This window comes from Melanerpes formicivorus, unplaced genomic scaffold (genome assembly GCF_026170545.1).
Source record: "Melanerpes formicivorus ecotype bairdi unplaced genomic scaffold, bMelFor1.0.p_v2 SCAF_8, whole genome shotgun sequence".
NCBI classification, from domain to species: Eukaryota; Metazoa; Chordata; class Aves; order Piciformes; family Picidae; genus Melanerpes; species Melanerpes formicivorus.
The window spans coordinates 13,452,694-13,473,717 of record NW_027142360.1 but is presented as its reverse complement, the minus strand read 5'-3'; the positions used below and the strand labels follow the sequence as shown (position 1 = coordinate 13,473,717).

Below are 21,024 nucleotides of genomic sequence, written 5' to 3'. Positions count from 1 at the left end.
GTGTCAAGAATTATTTTCAGTAAACAAAAATTAAGAATCATAAACTGTTACCATTTCACCAATACTTTTCTAAATACTTACTTCCCTTTCTCATGAACATTGCAAAATACTGTTTGAACACACGCAACATCACACTGCTTCCGGATACTTGTGGGCTCAGTTCCTCCGCAAAATTACACATGTCTTTTGAAATACTCAATCCTACAATGTTTACACTGGCTGCTTAATCTGTCAGTACTGCAAAATCCATGTCAAATGTTTTCTCTTAAGAGAATAAACAACAAGCATGGAAAGCTGGGAGCTGCTGCTGGCTTTCAGTACTACGCCATTGAACTTGGCACGACAAGGTTCTCTAGGCTTTATGGAGACAAAAGCCCTCAAGTATTACACTCTTAATGTCATTGTAGAAGATCCTATAACAAGATGTAATGGAACTAGAAAGCCATCAGTGGAATTTAAAAGCATTTTTATTTTTCTAAAACAGCAGTATTTTTTTTCTAATATAGAAGGAGCAACAGAACATGCAGCAGAAACACCATAGCTCCAACAGAATCTCATCTTCACAGAAATAAGTACTTCGGGGAGATTTTGGTTTAGCTGCTGACTTGCACCCGTACACCTTACACAGTCAACACCACCAAGCCAAAGCAGAATTATCCCACAGAGTTCAGCTGAAATAGAACTACAATGGCAAAACCTACCTATGGCTAGTATTTCTAGTTAAAAGAAAGACAATGCTGCAGAATTAGCCTGTCTACAACAGAGACCTGCAGCAGCATGGCCAGACAAGCACCAACAGCAACACAAACTTTCAAGTCAGTCAAGGCCATCTGGGCCACAAGACTGATTTCTAAGGTTTGGGGTTTTTTTTGGACATCCAAGCAATTCATTAAGTTAAGGATTTAAATAGTATTTCCAAGGAAGTGTTTATAAAAGAAAGTGGAATGAAATCCATTCAGTTTACATATTTCCATTAAGAAGCAAGTAACGTCCTACAAGAAAACTTAAATCTCGCTTTCAGCTCGATATAGAATCAGAGGAGAAAAAAGAAGGGGGGGGCTAGGTGTGTGTGGGGAAAGTTGGAAGCTATCTCTGCAAGTCATACAGACCAAACAGTTGATTAATACAGAGGTAGTTTTTTAAGTTGAATGACATTGCTCAGAGCCTTGCAAAAGCAAGTTTTCAAAGTCTTGAAGGATGAAGACTCCATAGTCTCTGGGCAAGTAGTTCCCAGGCTCAACAACCACTCTCATGATGAAGAGTTTTCTCTTATGAAATTCACTTGAGGCCATCTGTGATACTGCCTCTTCCCTTTTTGCTGTTCGTGTTTGTACAAAGCCCGGCCCTCTCTTAGGTTACAAGAGCCTGCAAATTTCTCCTGAGTCTTCTCTTTTCCACACTGAACATCACCTCAACACAGCAACCCCAGCAGTCAGTAGATGAGTTCCAAGTCATGCTAGCTACATTCCTACTAATGCAGGCCAGTGTTGCTGTTACAAGCCTGGAATATTGATAACTCAGCTGGTTACCCACCCGTGCTCCCCAGTACTTCTCTTGCAGAGACACTACCCAGTCACTTGCCTGCAGCCATATCATCCCAAGTGCAAGATGCTGCATTCATCTTTATTGTTACAAAGCTTCTTGTTACAAGGCTTCTGTTAGACTCCTCCACCTTATTTACTAGTTTCCAGAAATAGACTGTATTTAATAACATGTATTATCCTTAGTATCTGTTTGCTCTACTGTTATGGGGCTCTCAATTTAGTGTGACTTACCAGTACTGCAAAACGTTAAAGGAAAAAAATGTATGTGAAAAGCTGACTAGCCAACTCAAATTGGCACACCTTGTCAAGCTACACATAATTCTTAAAATAGAACAAAAAGTTAATTTTGATAATACTGTATATCAGTGTGTATACACACACACACAGAGATATATATCAGATGTGAGAATACTCCTGAGGCTCTAAGTAACATGTCTAAAAGCCTGTTAAGCTGCCAAGGCCATTTAAACCATTAAAAGTTAGCATGCTTACATACAATGTATGTACATGTCAGAATACAAGGGCTGCTCACTCAGAAACAGCAGTTAAAGTTACTTCTAAAATGTTGCAACTTGTTGACAAAATAAAACCTGTCCTCTAACATCAAAAGAATTTGTATGATGTACAAATGTGCCAGGGGTGTTCTGCTGACTAATTAAAAGGGGTTCTCTCAAAAATGCATGTGTTTTTTTATTACAGACTATTTATACTGTATTTTTAAGTTTGCTTTCTTGAGCCACAGCCAGGCTACACATTCTAGTAATAACATGCAAGGAAGCAAAAAGCAACAAATGATGTATTTTTAAACAAATTAACCTGGGACAAAACTAAGTTGCCAAACACAGTTTCCTCTTCCTGCCCCCTACCACATCTGGTTATAAACTTAGTCTAAACTCAAGATGACCAACTGGTTTGAATCTAAATTTGATTGAGAATGGTACATCAAATTTAGACTCTTAAAAGCCTAAACTACAGTTACCTGGTCTTTGAAACTGAGATTGTGTTTCTATTTAAAAGATGTCTGACCTTTTAGACTGTTGATCAAATGCAAATCCCACTAAGTTAAATGGGAGCTGAAGATAGACGGTTACATACGTCAGGATTTCTTCATTTAGTAAGACTCCTAAATCTGCATTTAGTCTAACTTTAGACACTCCAGTTTTGGTCCAACATATTTGATCAGCATCTGTTAGGAGTCTGGTAAAAATAAACCTGAGCTTCCCCAAAGAACCGTGACGTTTCCTAGTGCCTTACCCAGAGTTAGCGTTTTCCTGGAATCCCACAAGCAGTCTGAACAACCTGAGACTCAGCACCAAGATCCATTTCACATTCTGTCTGCCTGCTATTGCAATCAGCATACTTTATATCAGCAAAGAGGTAATCATCTTTAATTCATTAATTTGACCTCCTGTGTGGATTCTTCAGATATATAGGAATAAGGAATGAAACACTCTCCTAAGATTTCAGAGCCAAACTATCAAAAATGGCAACAGCAAGGCCTCTGAATAAAATTCATTTAATAGCACAGGAAAAAGTGGGGGGAAAAAAAGCCAAACACCAAGCAAACAACAAAAACCCCTCAGTCACAACCAAGATCCACACAGCAGCTGGGGACAAACAGCCCTCTACCATGATTTTCAATTTAAATTGCTTCCAAAAGTACAAAAATTGATGATTCCTTCAGGACAAGACTGGAAAGCTGACTGAGTTTTAAACCTTATTTTGATACCAGTATCACCCTATCTATGCATCTGCATACTGGTGTATTTTGTCTGGAATCTGAATACAAAGAGCAAGCAGTTTACTCTTGTACTGTTAACTGAAGCAACTTACAAGTCCAGGACACAACTTCATACTACATGAAGAACTATTTACATGTAAAGGGGCTAAGTTCTTACAGTTGAAGTGTTCATAGCTATATCACACATGCAGCTATGAGTCAAGGACACACAATGCATATTGGGACTTCAAATAGGTAAACTCTCCCTGAACAGTCATTAAGAGTCTACAAAGGCTAACAAATCTGATTAAGTCACTTCAGGTGTCTGCTTTTGGCCAGCCTCGCTCTGTACTGCTCATTTCAGTTTGTAAATAGCATTTGTTGCCAATACCAAGTTGAAAGGTGCTGATCTTTATTCTCCTCTGCCTAACTCTAGTTATCCATTTCCTCAGTACTTTGTTAATAGAGACCAAAAAAACCCCTTAAAAAATATTATTGATGAGTATTATATAAGAATATTCACCCCCACAGTTTAACCCCTTTTGCTAACTGGTAACTTTTCCCAGCATCACAACGTTAGACTTTTCTGCACTAAAGATTTCCAATATTTACAGTGCCTGACAAACCCTTGAGAAAAGAGTTTTTCCACAGTGAATCACAAACTGTATTTTGGGAAACAGCACTTCAAGGACAGATATAACGCACTATGAAATTATGTGGGAAGACAAAACTCATTGATGTTTTTCAGCTGCTGTGATACAGAGTACTTCCAAAAAGTGTGGTGAAGCCTACTGAGGAGCTCCTGCAGCCTCTTTTCCAGAAGAAAAGGAAAATGCTTTTAGTACATCTACTGACTCAAGCAGTTATTTCAAATATTTGACAGTGATTTTCACGGGTCTGTTAGATCTGTGTTCACACACTGCGGATGGAAGAAGTTAAGAACTAGGATTACCTACAAAAGAATTTTAGCTACAAGCCATTTTTAGATTTTAGTACAGTCACTGCTTAACACATTTATTATTTCTTCCAGCCAGAACAAGCAGAAAAGTTTTTCTTGTAATCATACTGGAGAACATTGCTAAGATTACTGAAGCTATTACTAATTATAACACTTAGAAGAAAATGGTGTGGCTAATCACAAATGTTTTCTGCTGTCTTCTGCTCATTTTGTTTCCCACTTCTGTACTCAGAAAAATACACTCAGAAGTCTCTGAAACTTTGGTCTTCCTCAGCCTCTACTTCACTGCTCTGAGAGAAGAGAGAAAAGCTACCCCCTGCCCTCCAGCTTCACACTACATTCCCCATACCCAGGCAGCAGCAAAGTTGCCCAACCAGGTTTGCAGGCCCTACTCTCCATGCTCTACAGTCACCTTTCAGCGACTGTCACTGAGGAGTGACGGATGGAAGCAAGATGTCCCTGAAGCTCAGTACCTATGCTTGCAGGAATAATTAAATATATGATGAATTCAGCACAGTACCTGTCAATCACTTTTGATATTTCAAGAAATCCATTCCTCTTTCATAGTCAATTGATGAATCCCAAAATAATGTCTGTGACAAGAGCTGTCACTTTTAAAGCTCTTTTGATATAAAATGCATTGAACCCACTTCAGAATTAAATAAAAAACACTGCAAAAAAAAAAAAATCATCTTACTCTCAGATGAGCACAGAAACAAAAGTTTGTTAGCTTCCAATTTCTTGAGCAACTGTAACTAAGCCATAAATGCTTCTTTGTTTTTGAATAATGTATACTCAAGGAGTGACTTCACTACATCCTGTACATGCTTTATTTTCAGAATTAATTTTCTGGATAAATTCTTCAGCTTCCCTTTCTGCACTTCTGCTACCCCAGACCCTTCCTTTCCACTTTTAATTGAAACACAATTTTGTCACCAGGTTCAACCACAACTTTCTTTGATGTGTCTACAGAAGCAGCTCCAGCAGAGGCCAGGAGCTAGCGCAAGGGGTGCTGGAATTTCTGCAAACGTGAGCAGTAAGATCTGTAATAAACGAAGGATCTAAAACCAGACAGGAGTACAAAAGAACCAAACAATTCTTATTATATTGAAACTCTACACACCAGAAGATGGATGGACAGCTGTCAAGCTTTCCATAGGGAAATAAAAAGCCATGCTTTTGCAGAAAGCATTGCAGTAACAAACTACATGTTTACAACAGTGGAAGAGAACAGAGGTGAAAGAAAAAGTGTTCATTTGCAGCAATTAGCTTTGGCTAATTCCAACTTTTGCTAAGAGAAGTGGACTACATGCTTGATGTCCAGACGGATATGGGTGACAAGTGGTGTTCCTCAAGGGTCTGTATTGAATAGAATAAACCAGGTTGGAAGAGACCTCCAAGATCATCGTGTCCAACCTATCATCCAACACCACCTAATCAACTAACCCATGCAACCAAGCACCCTGTCAAGTCTCCTCCTGAACACCTCCAGTGATGGCGATTCCACCACCTCCCCGGGCAGCACATTCCAGTGGGCAATCACTCTCTCTGTGTAAAACTTCCCCCTGACCTCCAGCCTGAGCCTCCCCTGGCACAGCCTAAGACTGTGTCCTCTTGTTCTGGTGCTGGCTGCCTGGGAGAAGAGACCAGTGCTGTTCAGTCTCTTTATCAATGATATCAACAGTGAGACTGAGGGCACCCCTAGCAAATTTGCAGATGTTACCAAGCTGAGTGGTGCAGCTGGTAACTCTGAAGGACAGGATGCCAAACAGAGGGACTGGGGCAGACTGGAGAGGTGGGCTGAAGAGAATCTCATGAGGTTAAATACGGCAAAGTGTAGAGCCCTGCACCTATGTCAGGGCAATCCCAGGTATTAATACAGGCTGAGGAATGATGAAATTGAGAGCAGCCCTGTAGAAAGGGTCTTGGGAATGCTGGGGGATGAGAAGCTGGACATGAGCCAACAACACACACTTGTAGCCCAGAAGACCAGTCACATCCTGGGCTGCATCAAGAGAAGAGTGGCCAGCCTATTGAAAGCTGATTCTGATACTTGTCTCTGCTCTGGTTGAGACCTCACCTGTACTAATAAGTAACCTCACCTGTTACTGAAGTAACAGACTAGCAAAATTACCCACATAGATTCCAGGTAGAAGCAGGGCACTATTGCACTTTACAACCAAAAATGAGACTTCAACAAAACATTCCAAATATGAAACTCAGAAAAGGATGGAGAGAGCTTAAGTCACTGTTGAAGCACTTCAGAGGTAGTACACACAGCCTAGGTGTGAATGATTAGGGGAGGAGGAAAGTGAGGTCATGCACAGAAGTCGGTTCAGGTATGGAACTTGTGCAACAGGCCTGATACAGCACAGGGACTGTATACAGGAAGTTTGCTATTTCTAACAGATGCCAGACAGACATGTATTGAACCACTTAAGTTACATCTCTACATACTCTCCTGCTGTTGTGGTTTTTTTGTTTGTTTGGGGTTTGTTATCAAAATCACTGTATTTTCTTAGTTCTGCATTTTCTAGAAGCAGAACTGTTCTTCCACTCTTGATCAGACTACATTCAGAGCTTTTGAGTTATAGCTTCATCCTTTCATGTTGCAGCTGGGGCTGCCCTGGCCCTTTCTCTTGACTTTCTATTCCACCACCTGTCAAACATTAGCTCTACTAACTAGATTAGATTCAGGTAAATTGCTGCTAACTAAATTCTGACAATAGAAAGCAACCCTTCTTCTTGATCAAGCCAAAAGCAGCCAAAAAGGTGGGTGAGGCACAGAAAGGATTCGCTAGACAACTGCTGCTGGGCTGAAATGAACAGTCAAGGGTAGATAGTAATCTTACTTCTGAATGTATCAGATAGCCTGTGATTTATTTCTTTTTTCTTTGCTTCACACTTCAATTCTCCCACAGGAAATTGACACACTAAACAAATGACAGGTTTGCTGCATTTAATCCTATTCACTTCAATAAATCCACCTGAGGATGATCTAATCTAAGATAATGACCACTCAAATAGAAAGCTCCACTCCTCTCTCACCCCATTTTCTAGGTTTTTGGTTCACAATTGCAAGCTCTTCCCCTTCCCTAACCTTAACTCCAGCTTTGGGGCCCAATGATCTTCATCAGCAACAAGTTCAGTTTCTTAAAGGGATGGAAAACTAGTCCAACAAAACCAGAGTATTATCCTTTCATGTTAACAATTTGAAGTGCTTGGCCAGGCACTATGCAGCAAAGAGCTGGGAGAAGCCAGGTTTTTAATTCCAGTGATGGTGGGTTCTTGTCACAAGAACTCACTGTCTCATTCAACCCAAAAAGCAGAATCCCAGCCACTTCCACCTTCCTCCCAATGGTTTACTGCTCCCTTGTCAGTACCAGCTCAACTTGTCACAAGACCTGCTTTGTGATCCAGCACAACTCACTGCACCACAGTAAGCCCTGTTTCACCTTGCAGGGCTTCCCCACCACGTTGAGGAACCAGAATTGCAGTATTATCTCAACAGCAACTGCAAACCTACACTTAGGCTTCATGGTTTGCAGTCATCACCTATTTTTGAGTCACCATACTCTTTACACTGCCATAACCATGTCCTAATACATATTCACAACTGCTAATGCTTTCTTCCCTATCAATGAACTACAGAATAACTAAAAAACTTCAGTGTAGGGATCATAGTTTTAATTAAGATGGGAGAAAATGGCTGTAATGAACTAATGAATTCACTACTTGAAATCCAGATTTACTACAGACTAATCTCATTATTATTGCAATTTGATACATGATCGAATGAAACCAACATAAATGTGGCAATTTTAAATGCAGACATATGGAACAAACCAGTCTGTGTGAAAGCAGAGGTGTGTTTATATACCAGTGAGTGGTTACAATGTGATTAGTACTCTTTCAATACTCCCATTTCACTTAGCAACAAGTAAAGCAACTACAGAGGGCGTCGTTCGACCTTAACTGTTAGGGACAGTATGTCAACATTTGTATTATCAAGCTAGTGCCCTGATCTGACATATTAATATAAAAGCTAGCAGTACCTCAAATAATGAGATCTTTAATTACCCAGTGTCTTTAGGCAGCAATTACAATTAAAAAGACCACAAAAGAAATCTAGTCGACCTCCAGCTACTTCATACTTGCGAGAACCAAGAAATGGCAGAGTTTGGAGCAAGTGACACTCATTTAATTCCTAACAGATGTAACTTATGCATGCAGTCCTTTCTTCTGTCAATATAACTGTATGAATCTGTAGTGATGAAGCAATACAGGAAATCTGTAGTTAGTTTAAAAATTAACATACTGATGCCTGTCAGGAATCCCAAACAATTCCTTTCCAACTCCAGGGAAAGAGTTAATTCCTAATATACAAAAATAATATTCTCTTTTACTTAAGGTATTCTCTAATTCTAATTCTGTGTGGTGCAGCAGACACGCTGGAGGGAAGGGAGGCCATCCAGAAGGACCTTGACAGGCTGGAGAGGTGGGCACAAGCCAACCTCATGAGGTTCAACAAGACCAAGTGCAGGGTCCTGCAGCTGGGTAGAGGCAATCCCAGGCACAAATACAGGCTGGCAGTGACTGGCTGGAAAGCAGCCCTGAGGAGAGACTTGGGGGTGCTGGTGGACGAGAAGCTCAACATGAGCTCTCAATGTGCACTTGCAGCCCACAAAGCCAATCAGATCCTGGGCTGCATCAGGAGAAGTGTGGCCAGCAGGTCAAGGGAGGTGATCCTCCCCCTCTACTCAGCCCTGGTGAGACCCCACCTGGAGTACTGCCTCCAGTTCTGGAGCCCCTATTACAAGAGGGATATGGAGGTGCTGGAAGGTGTCCAGAGAAGGGCCACAAGGATGAGCAGAGGGCTGGAGCACCTCTCCTATGAGGACAGACTGAAGGAGTTGGGGCTGTTCAGGCTGCAGAAGAGAAGGCTCCGAGGTGACCTAATTGTGGCCTTCCAGTATCTGAAGGGGGCCTACAGGAAGGCTGGGGAAGGACTTCTCAGGATCTCAGGTAGTGACAGGACTAGGGGGAATGGAATGAAGCTGGAGGTGGGGAGATTCAGGCTGGATGTGAGGAGGAAGTTCTTCACCATGAGAGTGGTGAAGCCCTGGAATGGGTTGACCAGGGAGGTGGTTGAGGCCCTGTCCCTGGGGGTGTTTAAGAGCAGGCTGGATGAGGCTCTGTCCAGCCTGATCTAGTGTGGGGTGTCCCTGCCCATGGCAGGGAGGTTGGAACTGGATGATCCTTGTGGTCCCTTCCAATCCTGACTGATACTATGATACTAATACAAGATGCTTTATATAAGATTAAGGTTAACACACCATTATTCTAACCACATTCATTTGAATCTAAACTTACCTCTAAATATATTGATGGTGGGTTATGCTCTCCTCCAAATTTGTCTAGCAGTGCCTCTATATGTTCTTGTGTTAACTTAATCATCTGTTTGATATTCCACACCTAAAACAGAAAAAGAAACATTTTTGTAATGAAAAGGAGCCTAGAGAATGTCCTAAGGAAAAAAAATGAAAATCAGATTTCTTGATATTAAATTACAGAGGTCCATAATAAAATACTTTTAATTATCAGTAAGAGTGCACAAAGTTATGCTGTTCATCCACTGTCAGTAATACACAGCTTGCTTCTGAGATAAGCAGAGAAAATTTAAATTTAGGTTTAAAACTCAGTTAGCACTGAATAAACCACTTCTAAGAACAGCTCATTTTCCATGTATATCAAAATCCTATTAAACATTTTCCCTGCAAGACGCTGCAACTCAATTCCTATAGAACCACAAAGTTTAGTGAAGGAGTTCTATAAAATCCTAAGTTATCTGTGTAAACAACATTCACAGAACCTAAACCTAGTGTTCCATTTCCAAGAGAATGAGACACCTTGATCTTCAAGGCTAACTTTTAGACTCGGACTTCTACGCTCAATTTTCTTACACATCTTGGACACAACCGACATGATCTCAAAAAGATTCACCACTAGTGCACAAAGGAGACTTCAGGCACTGTACTTTGAAACAACTCAGGCTGTTAATAATTCTTCACAATATCTTCAAAGAGTTCATTTTAGGATTTTGAGACTGTTGTAGATAAACAGTATTATGAATCCTAACTTATACTTTGAAAGGCAATGAAGCACAAACCCGAACACTTAAAGCAATAATGCTGCATTGGTGGTGTTGGATGATAGGTTGGACACGATGATATTGAAGGTCTCTTCCAACCTGGTCTGGTCTATTCTATTCTATTCTATTCTAAAAAGCCCAACCAAAGACAGTAATTTATAGCAAGGAATAAGGAGGAAGAGAATGGAATCTTTTCATCACAGGTACTGTTATTCAGACTATTTATCAGGAAACCAATATTAAATCAGAATTACATCACCCAGGATGGAAGAAATCAAGGCAAGATAAACCATGCTTCCTCCAAAGAGATTTTAAAGGTTTCCATCAACTTTTTCAGTTTAACTCTGTTCTACTTCACAGATTATAACACATATAGCCTCCAGATCTGTATTTACAGATTGTGGCAACCTACCTCTTCGAAAAAAGAAGACACAAATAACTTCATAGTCTGAAGGAGGGTCAGTTAATAAGATCCAATCCAAGTTGGATCAAAGCAAGTTTTAGTAGGTACCTTGAGATTCAGTATTCAGTATCACTAAGGTTGGAAGAGACCTCAAAGATCATTGAGTCCAACCTGTCACCACAGACCTCATGACTACAGTAGGGAGGACACTACTACCCACTGCAGGCTTGAACTCACGACCTTCCCATTAAGGGCCTTATGCGCTACCAAGAAACAAGCTTTAAAATACAGAACTCACATTCTGCACATCACCTTATTTACCCTAATTGTAGACATCATGCTCCAGTAGTTTCTTAAAGTAAACTAATAATTGATTCACTTTAGCCCAAGTTTTAGAGCAGATACCAGAACAAAGATTTCATCAGGAAGCTACAGTCAAGCAGTGAGAATTGGGGGACATCAAACCACGTGCTGGGCACTATTCAAGTGGTCCGTACATAAATTCCCTTAAGGCATTTGTGCAAGCCACCTTGCTTCTCAACTTGGAATCCATTTATGTCAAAGCTAGGACTTCAAACCAGCATCAAAAAGAAGGATTTCTGTATTTTGCTCGTTTTTCCCAAGATGGCAAAGGCTAGTTGTTATGCTTGGTGAAAAGGACAAGTGCAAATCAACTGCTTTGATTAACCTGTTGAATAAATGAGTTCAGAATGTTTAGTTACTGTGTAACTGGTAACATGCTGTTAACCTGGATGAATACACAGAAAAATCCTGGCAAAATATGGAATCATATCTCAGGAGCACCTTCAGAAACAGGTGTCATTACTACTTAAAAAAACCTTCTATTATTTGTTCATTCTGGCAAGTTTTCCTCAACCGCTATTGTACACAACCAGTATCAACAATTCCTCACACTTAAATGCCAGACAATGGGGAGGATGGGGAGGGAGGATGCCTCACTGACAAAGTAACCCAGAGTCACAGAAGGGCTGAGATCGGAAGGGACTTCTAGAAGTCATCTGGACCAACCCTGTCTTCAAGCAGGTTGTCCAGGACCATGTCCAGATTGCTTCTGATTGTCTCCAAGGGTGAAGACTCCTCAGCCTTCCTGGACAACCTGAGTCAGTACTCAGTCACTCTCACAGTAAAAAAGTGTTTCATGATGTTCAGAGGGAACATCCGACCCGACCCATCCCACAGGGAGGTCTGCTCCCTACCAGGGGCAGGGGTTAGGGACATTGCGAAGAGATTCCCTGAATTAATCCAGCCCACTGACTATTACCCTCTGATGGTAATACAGGCTGGGAGTGATGAGATTGACAGGAAGGGCACTAGGACAATTAAGAAGGAATTCAGGGCCCTTGGACAATTGATTGATGGGGCAGGAGCTCAAGTGGTGTTCTGCTCAATTCCTTCAGTGTCAGGGGTGTACACTGAGAGGAATGGGAGAACCCACACCATCAACAATTGGCTCAGGGGATGGTGCCAGCGGCAGAACTTTGGGTTCTATGACCACGGGGCAACTTTCACTGCACCTGACCTGCTGGGTCCTGATGGGGTGCATCTATCTAGAAGGGGTAAAAGAGTCCTGGCACTGGAGTTGGCAGGGCTCATTAGGAGGGCTTTAAACTAGGTCTGAAGGGGGTGGGTGAGGCAATCGGTCCCTCTGCAGAGGTAAGAGTAGGGCGCAAGGTAGGGTCAGTTGAGAAGTCAGGAACCCAGCTGCGATGCATGTACACCAATGCACGCAGCCTGGGCAACAAGCAAGAGGAGTTGGAGGTCCTAATCCATCAGGGTGACTATGATGTAGTCGCTATCTCAGAAACTTGGTGGGACAGCACCCACGATTGGAGTGCTACAATGGGGGGTTACAGGCTCTTTAGGAGGGACAGGCGAGGGAGAAGAGGAGGAGGGGTGGCTCTGTATATTAGAGAGTCAATCTCTGCCACACAACTTGTGGTGGAAGATGAGGTAGTTGAGAGCCTGTGGGTCAAAATCAGAGGACAACCTAACAAGTCTGACATCCTGATTGGAATCTGTTACAGACCACCCAACCAGGATGAGGCGGCTGATGAGTTGTTCTACAAGCAACTGGAGGCTGTCTCAAGATCATCTGATCTTGTCCTTGTTGGTGACTTCAACCTCCCAGGTATCTGCTGGGAACTTAATTCAGCAGGGAGGAGGCAGTCCAGAAGATTCCTGGAGCGAATGGAGGACTGCTTCCTGACACAGCTGTTAAGCGAGCCTACCAGGGGACAGGCTCTGCTTGACCTGCTGTTCTGCAATAGGGAAGGGCTGGTGGGAGATGTGATCGTGGGAGGCTGCCTAGGGTGCAGTGACCACGAGATAGTGAAGTTTTCAATATGCAGGGAGATTGGGAGGAGCACCAACAGAACCTCCACCTTGGACTTCCGAAGGGCGAACTTCAGCCTATTTAAAAAACTTGTCTGCAAAGTCCCCTGGGTACCAGCCCTCATGAACCAAGGGGTTCAGGAGGGTTGGACCTACTTCAAACAGGAGCTCTTGAAGGCACAGGAATTGGCGGTTCCCATGTGCCGGAAGGCAAGCCGGCGGGGAAGGCGACCAGCCTGGATGAGCAAGCAGCTCCTGGAGGATTTAAGGGGGAAGAGGAGGCTGTATCACCTTTGGAAGGAGGGGAAGGCTTCTCGAGGTATGTTCAAGGAAGCTGTTAGATTATGTAGGAATAAAATTAGGGAGGCTAAGGCCCAGCTGGAACTGAAGCTGGCCACCTCAGTCAAAGATAATAAAAAGCATTTTTATAAATATATTAACAATAAGAAGAAGGGCAGGAAGAACCTGAACTCCCTAGTGGACCTGGAGGGGAACACAGTTACTGAGGATGAGGATAAAGCTGAGGTCCTGAACACCTTCTTTACCTCAATGTTTAACAGCAAGGCAGGAGTTCAGGACGAGTGGTCTCCGGAGCTGGGCGTTGGGGTCGGGGAGCAGAGTAATACCCTGGAAATCCATGAGGAGTTAGTTCGGGACCTGCTGAGCCACTTGGATATCCACAAGTCCATGGGACCAGATGGGATCCATCCTAGGGTGCTGAGAGAGCTGGCGGATGTGCTAGCTAGGCCACTCTCCATCATTTTCCTCCAGTCCTGGCTCACTGGTGAGGTCCCAGATGACTGGAAACTGGCCAACGTGGTCCCCATCCACAAGAAGGGTCGGATGGAGGAACCTGGAAACTACAGGCCAGTCAGCCTGACCTCAGTGCCAGGGAAAGTGATGGAGCAGATTATCCTGGCAGCAATAACTGCGCACCTGAAGGATGGCCAAGGGCTCAGGTCCAGCCAACATGGATTCAGGAAGGGCAGATCCTGCCTCTCCAACCTGATCTCTTTCTATGATCAGGTGACCCGCCTGGTGGATGTGGGGAGGCCTGTGGATGTGGTCTACCTAGACTTCAGCAAGGCCTTTGACACCGTCCCCCACAGCAAACTGCTGACTAAGCTGTCAGCCTGTGGATTGGACCACTACACTCTGTGCTGGGTTAGGAACTGGCTGGAGGGCCGGGCCCAGAGAGTGGTCGTGAACGGTGCCGCATCCAGCTGGAGGCCAGTCACCAGTGGTGTCCCCCAGGGATCAGTGCTGGGCCCTGTCCTCTTCAACATATTCGTTGATGATCTGGATGAAGGGGTAGAGTCAGTCATCAGCAAGTTTGCAGATGACACAAAGTTAGGGGCAGATGTTAGTCAATTAGAGGGTAGAAAGGCTCTGCAGAGGGACCTCGACCGACTGGAAAGATGGGCAGAGTCCAATGGGATGGCTTTCAACAAGTCCAAGTGCCGAGTGCTGCACTTTGGCTATGGCAATCCCATGCAGAGCTATAGGCTGGGGTCGGAGTGGCTGGAGAGCTCCCAGACAGAGAGGGACCTGGGTGTGCTGATCGACAGCCACCTGAATATGAGCCAGCAGTGTGCTCAGGTGGCCAGGAGGGCCAATAGCATTCTGGCCTGCATTAGGAATAGTGTGGCCAGCAGGAGCAGGGAGGTCATAGTGCCCCTGTACTCTGCTCTGGTTAGGCCGCACCTTGAGTACTGTGTCCAGTTCTGGGCTCCTCAGTTTAAGAAGGACATTGAGACACTTGAGCGTGTCCAGAGAAGGGCAACAAGGCTGGTGAGAGGCCTTGAACACAAGCCCTATGAGGAGAGGCTGAGGGAGCTGGGATTGTTTAGCCTGGAGAAGAGGAGGCTCAGGGGTGACCTTATTGCCCTCTACAACTACCTGAAGGGTGGTTGTAGCCAGGAGGGAGTTGGCCTCTTCTCCCAGGCAACCAGCACCAGAACAAGGGGACACAGTCTCAAGCTGCGCCAGGGGAGGTTCAGACTCGAGGTGAGGAGGAAGTTCTTCACCGAGCGAGTCATTCGGCATTGGAATGGGTTACCCAGGGAGGTGGTTGAGTCATCGACCCTGGAGGCGTTCAAGGGGAGATTGGACGTGGCACTTGGTGCCATGGTCTAGTCATGGGGTCTGCGGTGTCAGGTTGGACTCGATGATCCTCGAGGTCCTTTCCAACCTGGGTGATACTGTGATACTGTGATACTGTGAACTTCCTGTGTTTCTATTTGTGCCCACTGCCTCTGGTCCTGTCACTAGACACCTGAAAAGACCCTGGCACCATCTGCCTTTGACCAATCCTTAACCATCCTTGTGGCCCTTCACGGGACTCTCTTCAGTATAGCCATGTGTCTTTTGTAACAGGGAACCCAGAATAGGACAAAGCACTCCAGGTGTGTGGCCTCACCAATACCAAGTAGTATGAACTCTTGCCAGGTGAGTTTCCAAACACTTTTCTTTTTTAATATGGATAATGAATAAATTCTTTGCTCATGTTATTTTCTATTTTGTGTTCACCACCAAAACTTTGCTTCTCTCTTCTCACACTGAAGATAATACATACAACTGAGCAACAGCAATATGCACAATGAAAGCATGCTACTTGGATGTTGGCAAGGCACTCAATCTCCAATGAGGGCAGAAGTCTTCCTGCTAAGTTAATATCATGACAAGAGCAAAAAGTGAGTGACTCAAACTGGTAAAGGGTTGGGAGAACATGTCTTATGAGGAGTAACTGAGGGAACAGGCATTTGTTCAGTCTGGAGAAGAGGAGGCTGAGGGCAGACCATATTGCTCTCTGCAAGTCCTTGGAAGTTTGTAGTGTGGTTGGTCTCTTGTCCCTAGTACCACATGATGGAACGAGAGGAAATAGCCTGATATTGTGCCAGAGGAGGTTTAGTTTGGATATTAGGCAAAAATTATTTATTGAAAGAGTGATCAGGCATTGGAACAGGCTGCCCAGAGTGGTGGTTTAATGGCAATGGTGGTGTTAGGGTGATGGATGGACTCCATAATCTCCGAAGTATTTTCCAACCCAAAAAAATAAAATATACAGATTACAACTTAATGGAAGACAACATTGCTCTGAGAGCTGAAAATGGTACCCTGAATTACCATGTATCTGTCCACTAAACCAAAAGCCTTTACAGTATCACAGTATAACTTAGGTTGGAAGAGACCTCGAGGATCATCGAGTCCAACCTATCAACACAGACCTCATGACTAGACCATGGCACCAAGTGCCACATCCAATCTCCTCTTGAACACCTCCAGGGATGGTGACTCCACCACCTCCCCAGGCAGCACATTCCAATGATGAACGACTCGCTCGGTGAAGAACTTTCTCCTCACCTCGAGTCTAAACCTCCCCTGGCACAGCTTGAGACTGTGTCCCCTTGTTCTGGTGCTGGTTGCCTGGGAGAAGAGGCCAACCCCTTCCCGGCTACAACCACCTTTCAGGTAGCTGTAGAGGGCAATGAGGTCACCCCTGAGACTCCTCTTCTCCAGCTAAGCAATCCCAGCTCCCTCAGCCTCTCCTCATAGGGCATGTGCTCAAGGCCTCTCCCCAGCCTTGTTGCCCTTCTCTGGACATGTTCAAGTGTTTCGATGTCCTTCTTAAACTGAGGGGCCCAGAACTGGACACAGGACTCAAGGTGCGGCCTAACCAAAGCAGAGTACAGGGGCACAGTGACTTCCCTGCTCCTGCTGGCCACACTATTCCTAATGCAGGCCAGGATGCCATTGGCCCTCTTGGCCACCTGGGCATACTGCTGGCTCATATTCAGGCAGCTGTCGACCAGCACCCCCAGGTCCCTCTCTGTTTGGCAGCTCTCCAGCCACTCTGACCCAAGCCTGTAGCTCTGCATGGGGTTGCCATGGCCAAAGTGCAGCACTCAGCACTTGGACTTGTTGAATGCCATCCCATTGGACTCTGCCCATCTGTCCAGTCGGTCGAGGTCCCTCTGCAGAGCCTTTCTACCCTCTGACTAACATCTGCCCCTAACTTGGTGTCATCTGCAAACTTGCTGATGACTGACTCGACCCCCTCATCCAGATCATCTTTGAAGATGTTAAAGAGGATGGGGCCCAGCACTGATCCCTGGGGGGCGCCACTGGTGACTGGCCGCCAGCTGGATGTGGCACCATTCACCACCACTCTCTGGGCTCGGCCCTCCAGCCAGTTCCTAACCCAGCACAGAGTGTAGTGGTCCAAGCCACGAGCTGACAGCTTAGATAGCAGTTTACTGTGGGGGACAGTGTCAAATGCCTTGCTGAAGTCCAGGTAGACCACATCCACAGGCCTCCCCACTTCCACCAGATGGGTCACCTGATCATAGAAGGAGATCAGGTTGGAGAGGCAGGACCTGCCCTTCCTAAATCCATGTTGGCTGGACCTGAGCCCTTGGCCATCCTTCAGGTGCGACAAGTGAATCTCAGAGGCAAACCTAATACAGATTTCTATCACCTTAGAAAGGCTATTCACACAGTTAAAAGTATGCTGAAGGCAGAAGGAAATCTATCAAAGTAAACCACAGCAACAAATCATTAGTTATTGCTCAGAGAAATGGAAAACCTATTTATTGTACCATATTCATCAAAAGTCTTCTGACAAACTGAAAAAACTTTCACAAATCTAGTCCTGACTAGCATATTCTATCCCTAATTAGGTATGCACAAGAACACATATGCCATGGCAAATTTCCAAGCTTCACAATTTTACTTGAAGTAGCAACTTCTACTTATTTTTACTTAAGCAAGACTTATCCTCTGCCTTCCCATATCAGTGAATATGCTCATGCACAGTTTATTGTGGTCCACAGCAACCCTTAACTACCTAGCTCCTTGAGAATCAACCCCTGTTCAAGTATACAGAACTTCAACTGAAGGAAGTTGAGCTTTTTCCTAACTGCAATTCAGAACTGGTGCTCTGTCCAGGTCGCCTCATGTGCCTCAAAAATGCCTGTTTCTGAACACCACAGTATGTACAGGTCACAAAACCCACACCCTATCTGTTGCAGTTCCACAGCCCATAGAGCCACTAACTTTGGATTGTCTTTTCTCCTCGCAGACCTGCTTGTTCAGGTAACTCAGCTCAGCTTGCCTTGCCTGCACCAGCCTGGTATTACAGACTTTGAGCCAACATACATCCCCATCACCTCTGTGGAAAAAAAAACCCTGAAACACTAGGTTCTTAACTAAATTTCATGAGTTCAGCAGCACTCCAAATAAGAACTAACTACACACAAACTGCCAGTGATTTCAGTATTTGTCTCATTCCACATAAGCATGAACATTCCAGCAGTAAAAAAAACTGTATCTAACCAAATATCAAAACCATCAAATACAGAATCCTTTTAGCAATCAGTTCTGGACCAAAAAGCTTGTTCCTATACAATACACCAAACCAAATTTTGAGTTAAATGTGCACATGCTAATATGATTTCTTCCTTGAGATCTCACAGTAATATCTTTATCCACACTTTATTCACACTTAACTCTAGAAGTAAATGCAAACTGTGAAAGCCTGCAGGTCATTAAGAAAGAACAGACCTCTTTTTTTTTGTTACTTTTATAAGCAACCCACTACACTTCTGGAACTCCAGACCTGCAGAAAATCATGAAACTCCCACTGCCAAGTATCTTGCAGAAACACAAAAAAATCAATGCCATTCCAAGTGACAGAAAATCTTAAATGTATTCTGAAGTGACTCTGCGACGCACCTAGTATCATCCACTTGCAAGTGTGGTCCCTTCCCACAGGAAGCAGCATGGTTATTTAAAATACTGTTTCATTGTAGTTCCATGAAAAACTAATGAATAAATCCTTTAGAGCTGGGATAACCTCATCACTTTTCCAAAAAAAAGCCTCAAATAAATTTTTCTATTCCATCTGGTAGCATTAGGCTAAGGTTATTCTCTATCACAAACGATCAGATTCGATTCTCCTTTTAGTGCTGCTGACACAAGGAAGCTGACGCAGGCCAACATGGACACAGGCAGAGGATTGGAAATAGTCCAGAGATACTGGAATATATCAACTTCTATCTGCCTATTGTGGATAACTGTGCATTAATTTTGCAAATAAGCACTCCCTTGCAATGTAATAAAGATGATGACCTATTTGAAGCCAGAGGCAAGCCAGACACAGTAGAAGCCTAAATCTATTCTATTCAGGGAGGAACATTTCTCCACAAATGTGAGGCTGTAAGCCATAAAGTTATTTTTGCATCCTTTGCTACTTGTCAAAATATGCAGTGCCTGAGACAGAACAAAGCAAACTATCTTTTAGAATTTTTGTCTCTGCCATCAATACTTAAATCTTCATCTAAGCAATTTACCTTGTAGAAGACACCTGAGAGGTCAAATCTATTCTCTAAAGAAGACAAAATAAACCAACCCAAAACAACACAAAACTTTATTTGTCCAGGCCTGCATCTGGATTATCACACTTGGTGATGATGGAAAATACAAAAAAAAAAACAAAGAAAAAGGGAAAAAAAGGTTTGGTTTTGCAGGGAGGACAAAATCATCTATACCTACCCCAATACTACTCTAATCAGTCCCTTCAGGCTTCTTTCTTACACAATTTGTTTGGTCCACTGAGCTAGGATCCACTTTGTCAGAAAACGCTTTAGAAAGCTGTCATACATGTACAAGATTGTTCTTAGCTGCACTATTGTCTTAATTAACCTGAAAATGAAGTGTTAGAATAGAAGAGAAGCAAGAGGACAGGAGTGGGGTTAATAACTCAGCACCCCACCTCAGCATTTGCATGTCAAATGCAGAGTTCACATTTTTCAGTTCCTTTATTGGAGATTACTATTACCTCTTCCCCACATTTCAGCATCTTTTTTTGAGCTATTACCCCCCTCACCATCAACCTTGAGCCTCTTCTTGCATCTTACAAAAAGCTGGCTTTTCACTTTCTGCAGTCATCCACGGAATGCAGATAGAGTGCATAGTCCTTTCCCCCTTCCTGTACTTCAGGGTCTAGCTCTCCTCCATCTTAGTGAAAGCTTCTTTAAACTCACACATCCAGTGTGTTAATTTTTGCGTTTTTTCTACTCTCTGCCTGGCTTTTCATGCTTACTGCATTTTCAACAGCGTTCAGGCTGCCTTTCCTAGTTTATCTTCCCCAACTTTTTATTAATAGTAGCGTATCATTGTTATTGCCGTTCCATTACGGTCTCTGAGATACAATTTTTGCAGTGTATATTAATTGTTGGCTAGCTAGAAAGTCCACACTTAAAGGTGTTTTCCAACCATGGTCATTCTGTGAAAATTTACAATCACAGAACAGTAAATAAGTTACAGAAAAGAATATCCACAGAAGTTACTGTAGTCAAGTCTACGAACATGTCTTTCTAGAGTGATGAAGAATGGCTCTGGTGAAGATATATAATAAGTTCAAGAAAGAATATCCTTGAGATGAGCTGCACCACTTCTTGTACCAGCCAGTCTAATGCCTGGGATCATAACTCGGTCAGCTAACACAGTAATGTGATCAACAGACATCTCCTGTAAGCACAGCCGTTAGTCAGTATTTGCAGAAGGCTTCAAGATGAAAACTATTTTCCATGTAACAGGTAACGTTTTTCAGGAAGGAAAGGGTGATTCTTAAGTCCATGTAACCAGTAATGCAGATTTTCAACTGCATCTATTGTGATACTCTTCCCATTAAGCAAAAAAAAAAAAAAGAACCCAACCATCAAACCCAAACACTCAGCAACTCCTCCCTTACTCAAAAAACACCAACCCACACCTGACCAAGCTAAGAGTCAAGTATCAGAACACCATCTTTGAGGAGCAAGCAGCAGAAACTCCCTTGAAAAAAATAAGTGGAAGACAAACACATTCAATAGATTTGCATTCTTTACCAGAGAA

The 21,024-nt window shown here is 43.5% G+C and overlaps 1 protein-coding gene across 2 annotated transcripts in view; it reads right to left on the bottom strand.

Moving 5' to 3' along the window:
- BRAF (B-Raf proto-oncogene, serine/threonine kinase) overlaps window positions 1-21,024 on the bottom strand; it is an 89,651-nt gene that overhangs the window by 58,244 nt on the left and 10,383 nt on the right. For both annotated transcript variants that reach the window (XM_068142192.1, XM_068142191.1), the window contains exon 2: window positions 9,596-9,697. In XM_068142192.1, the coding sequence (XP_067998293.1) occupies window positions 9,596-9,697 (102 nt within the window). The remainder of the gene's footprint in view (window positions 1-9,595; window positions 9,698-21,024) is intronic.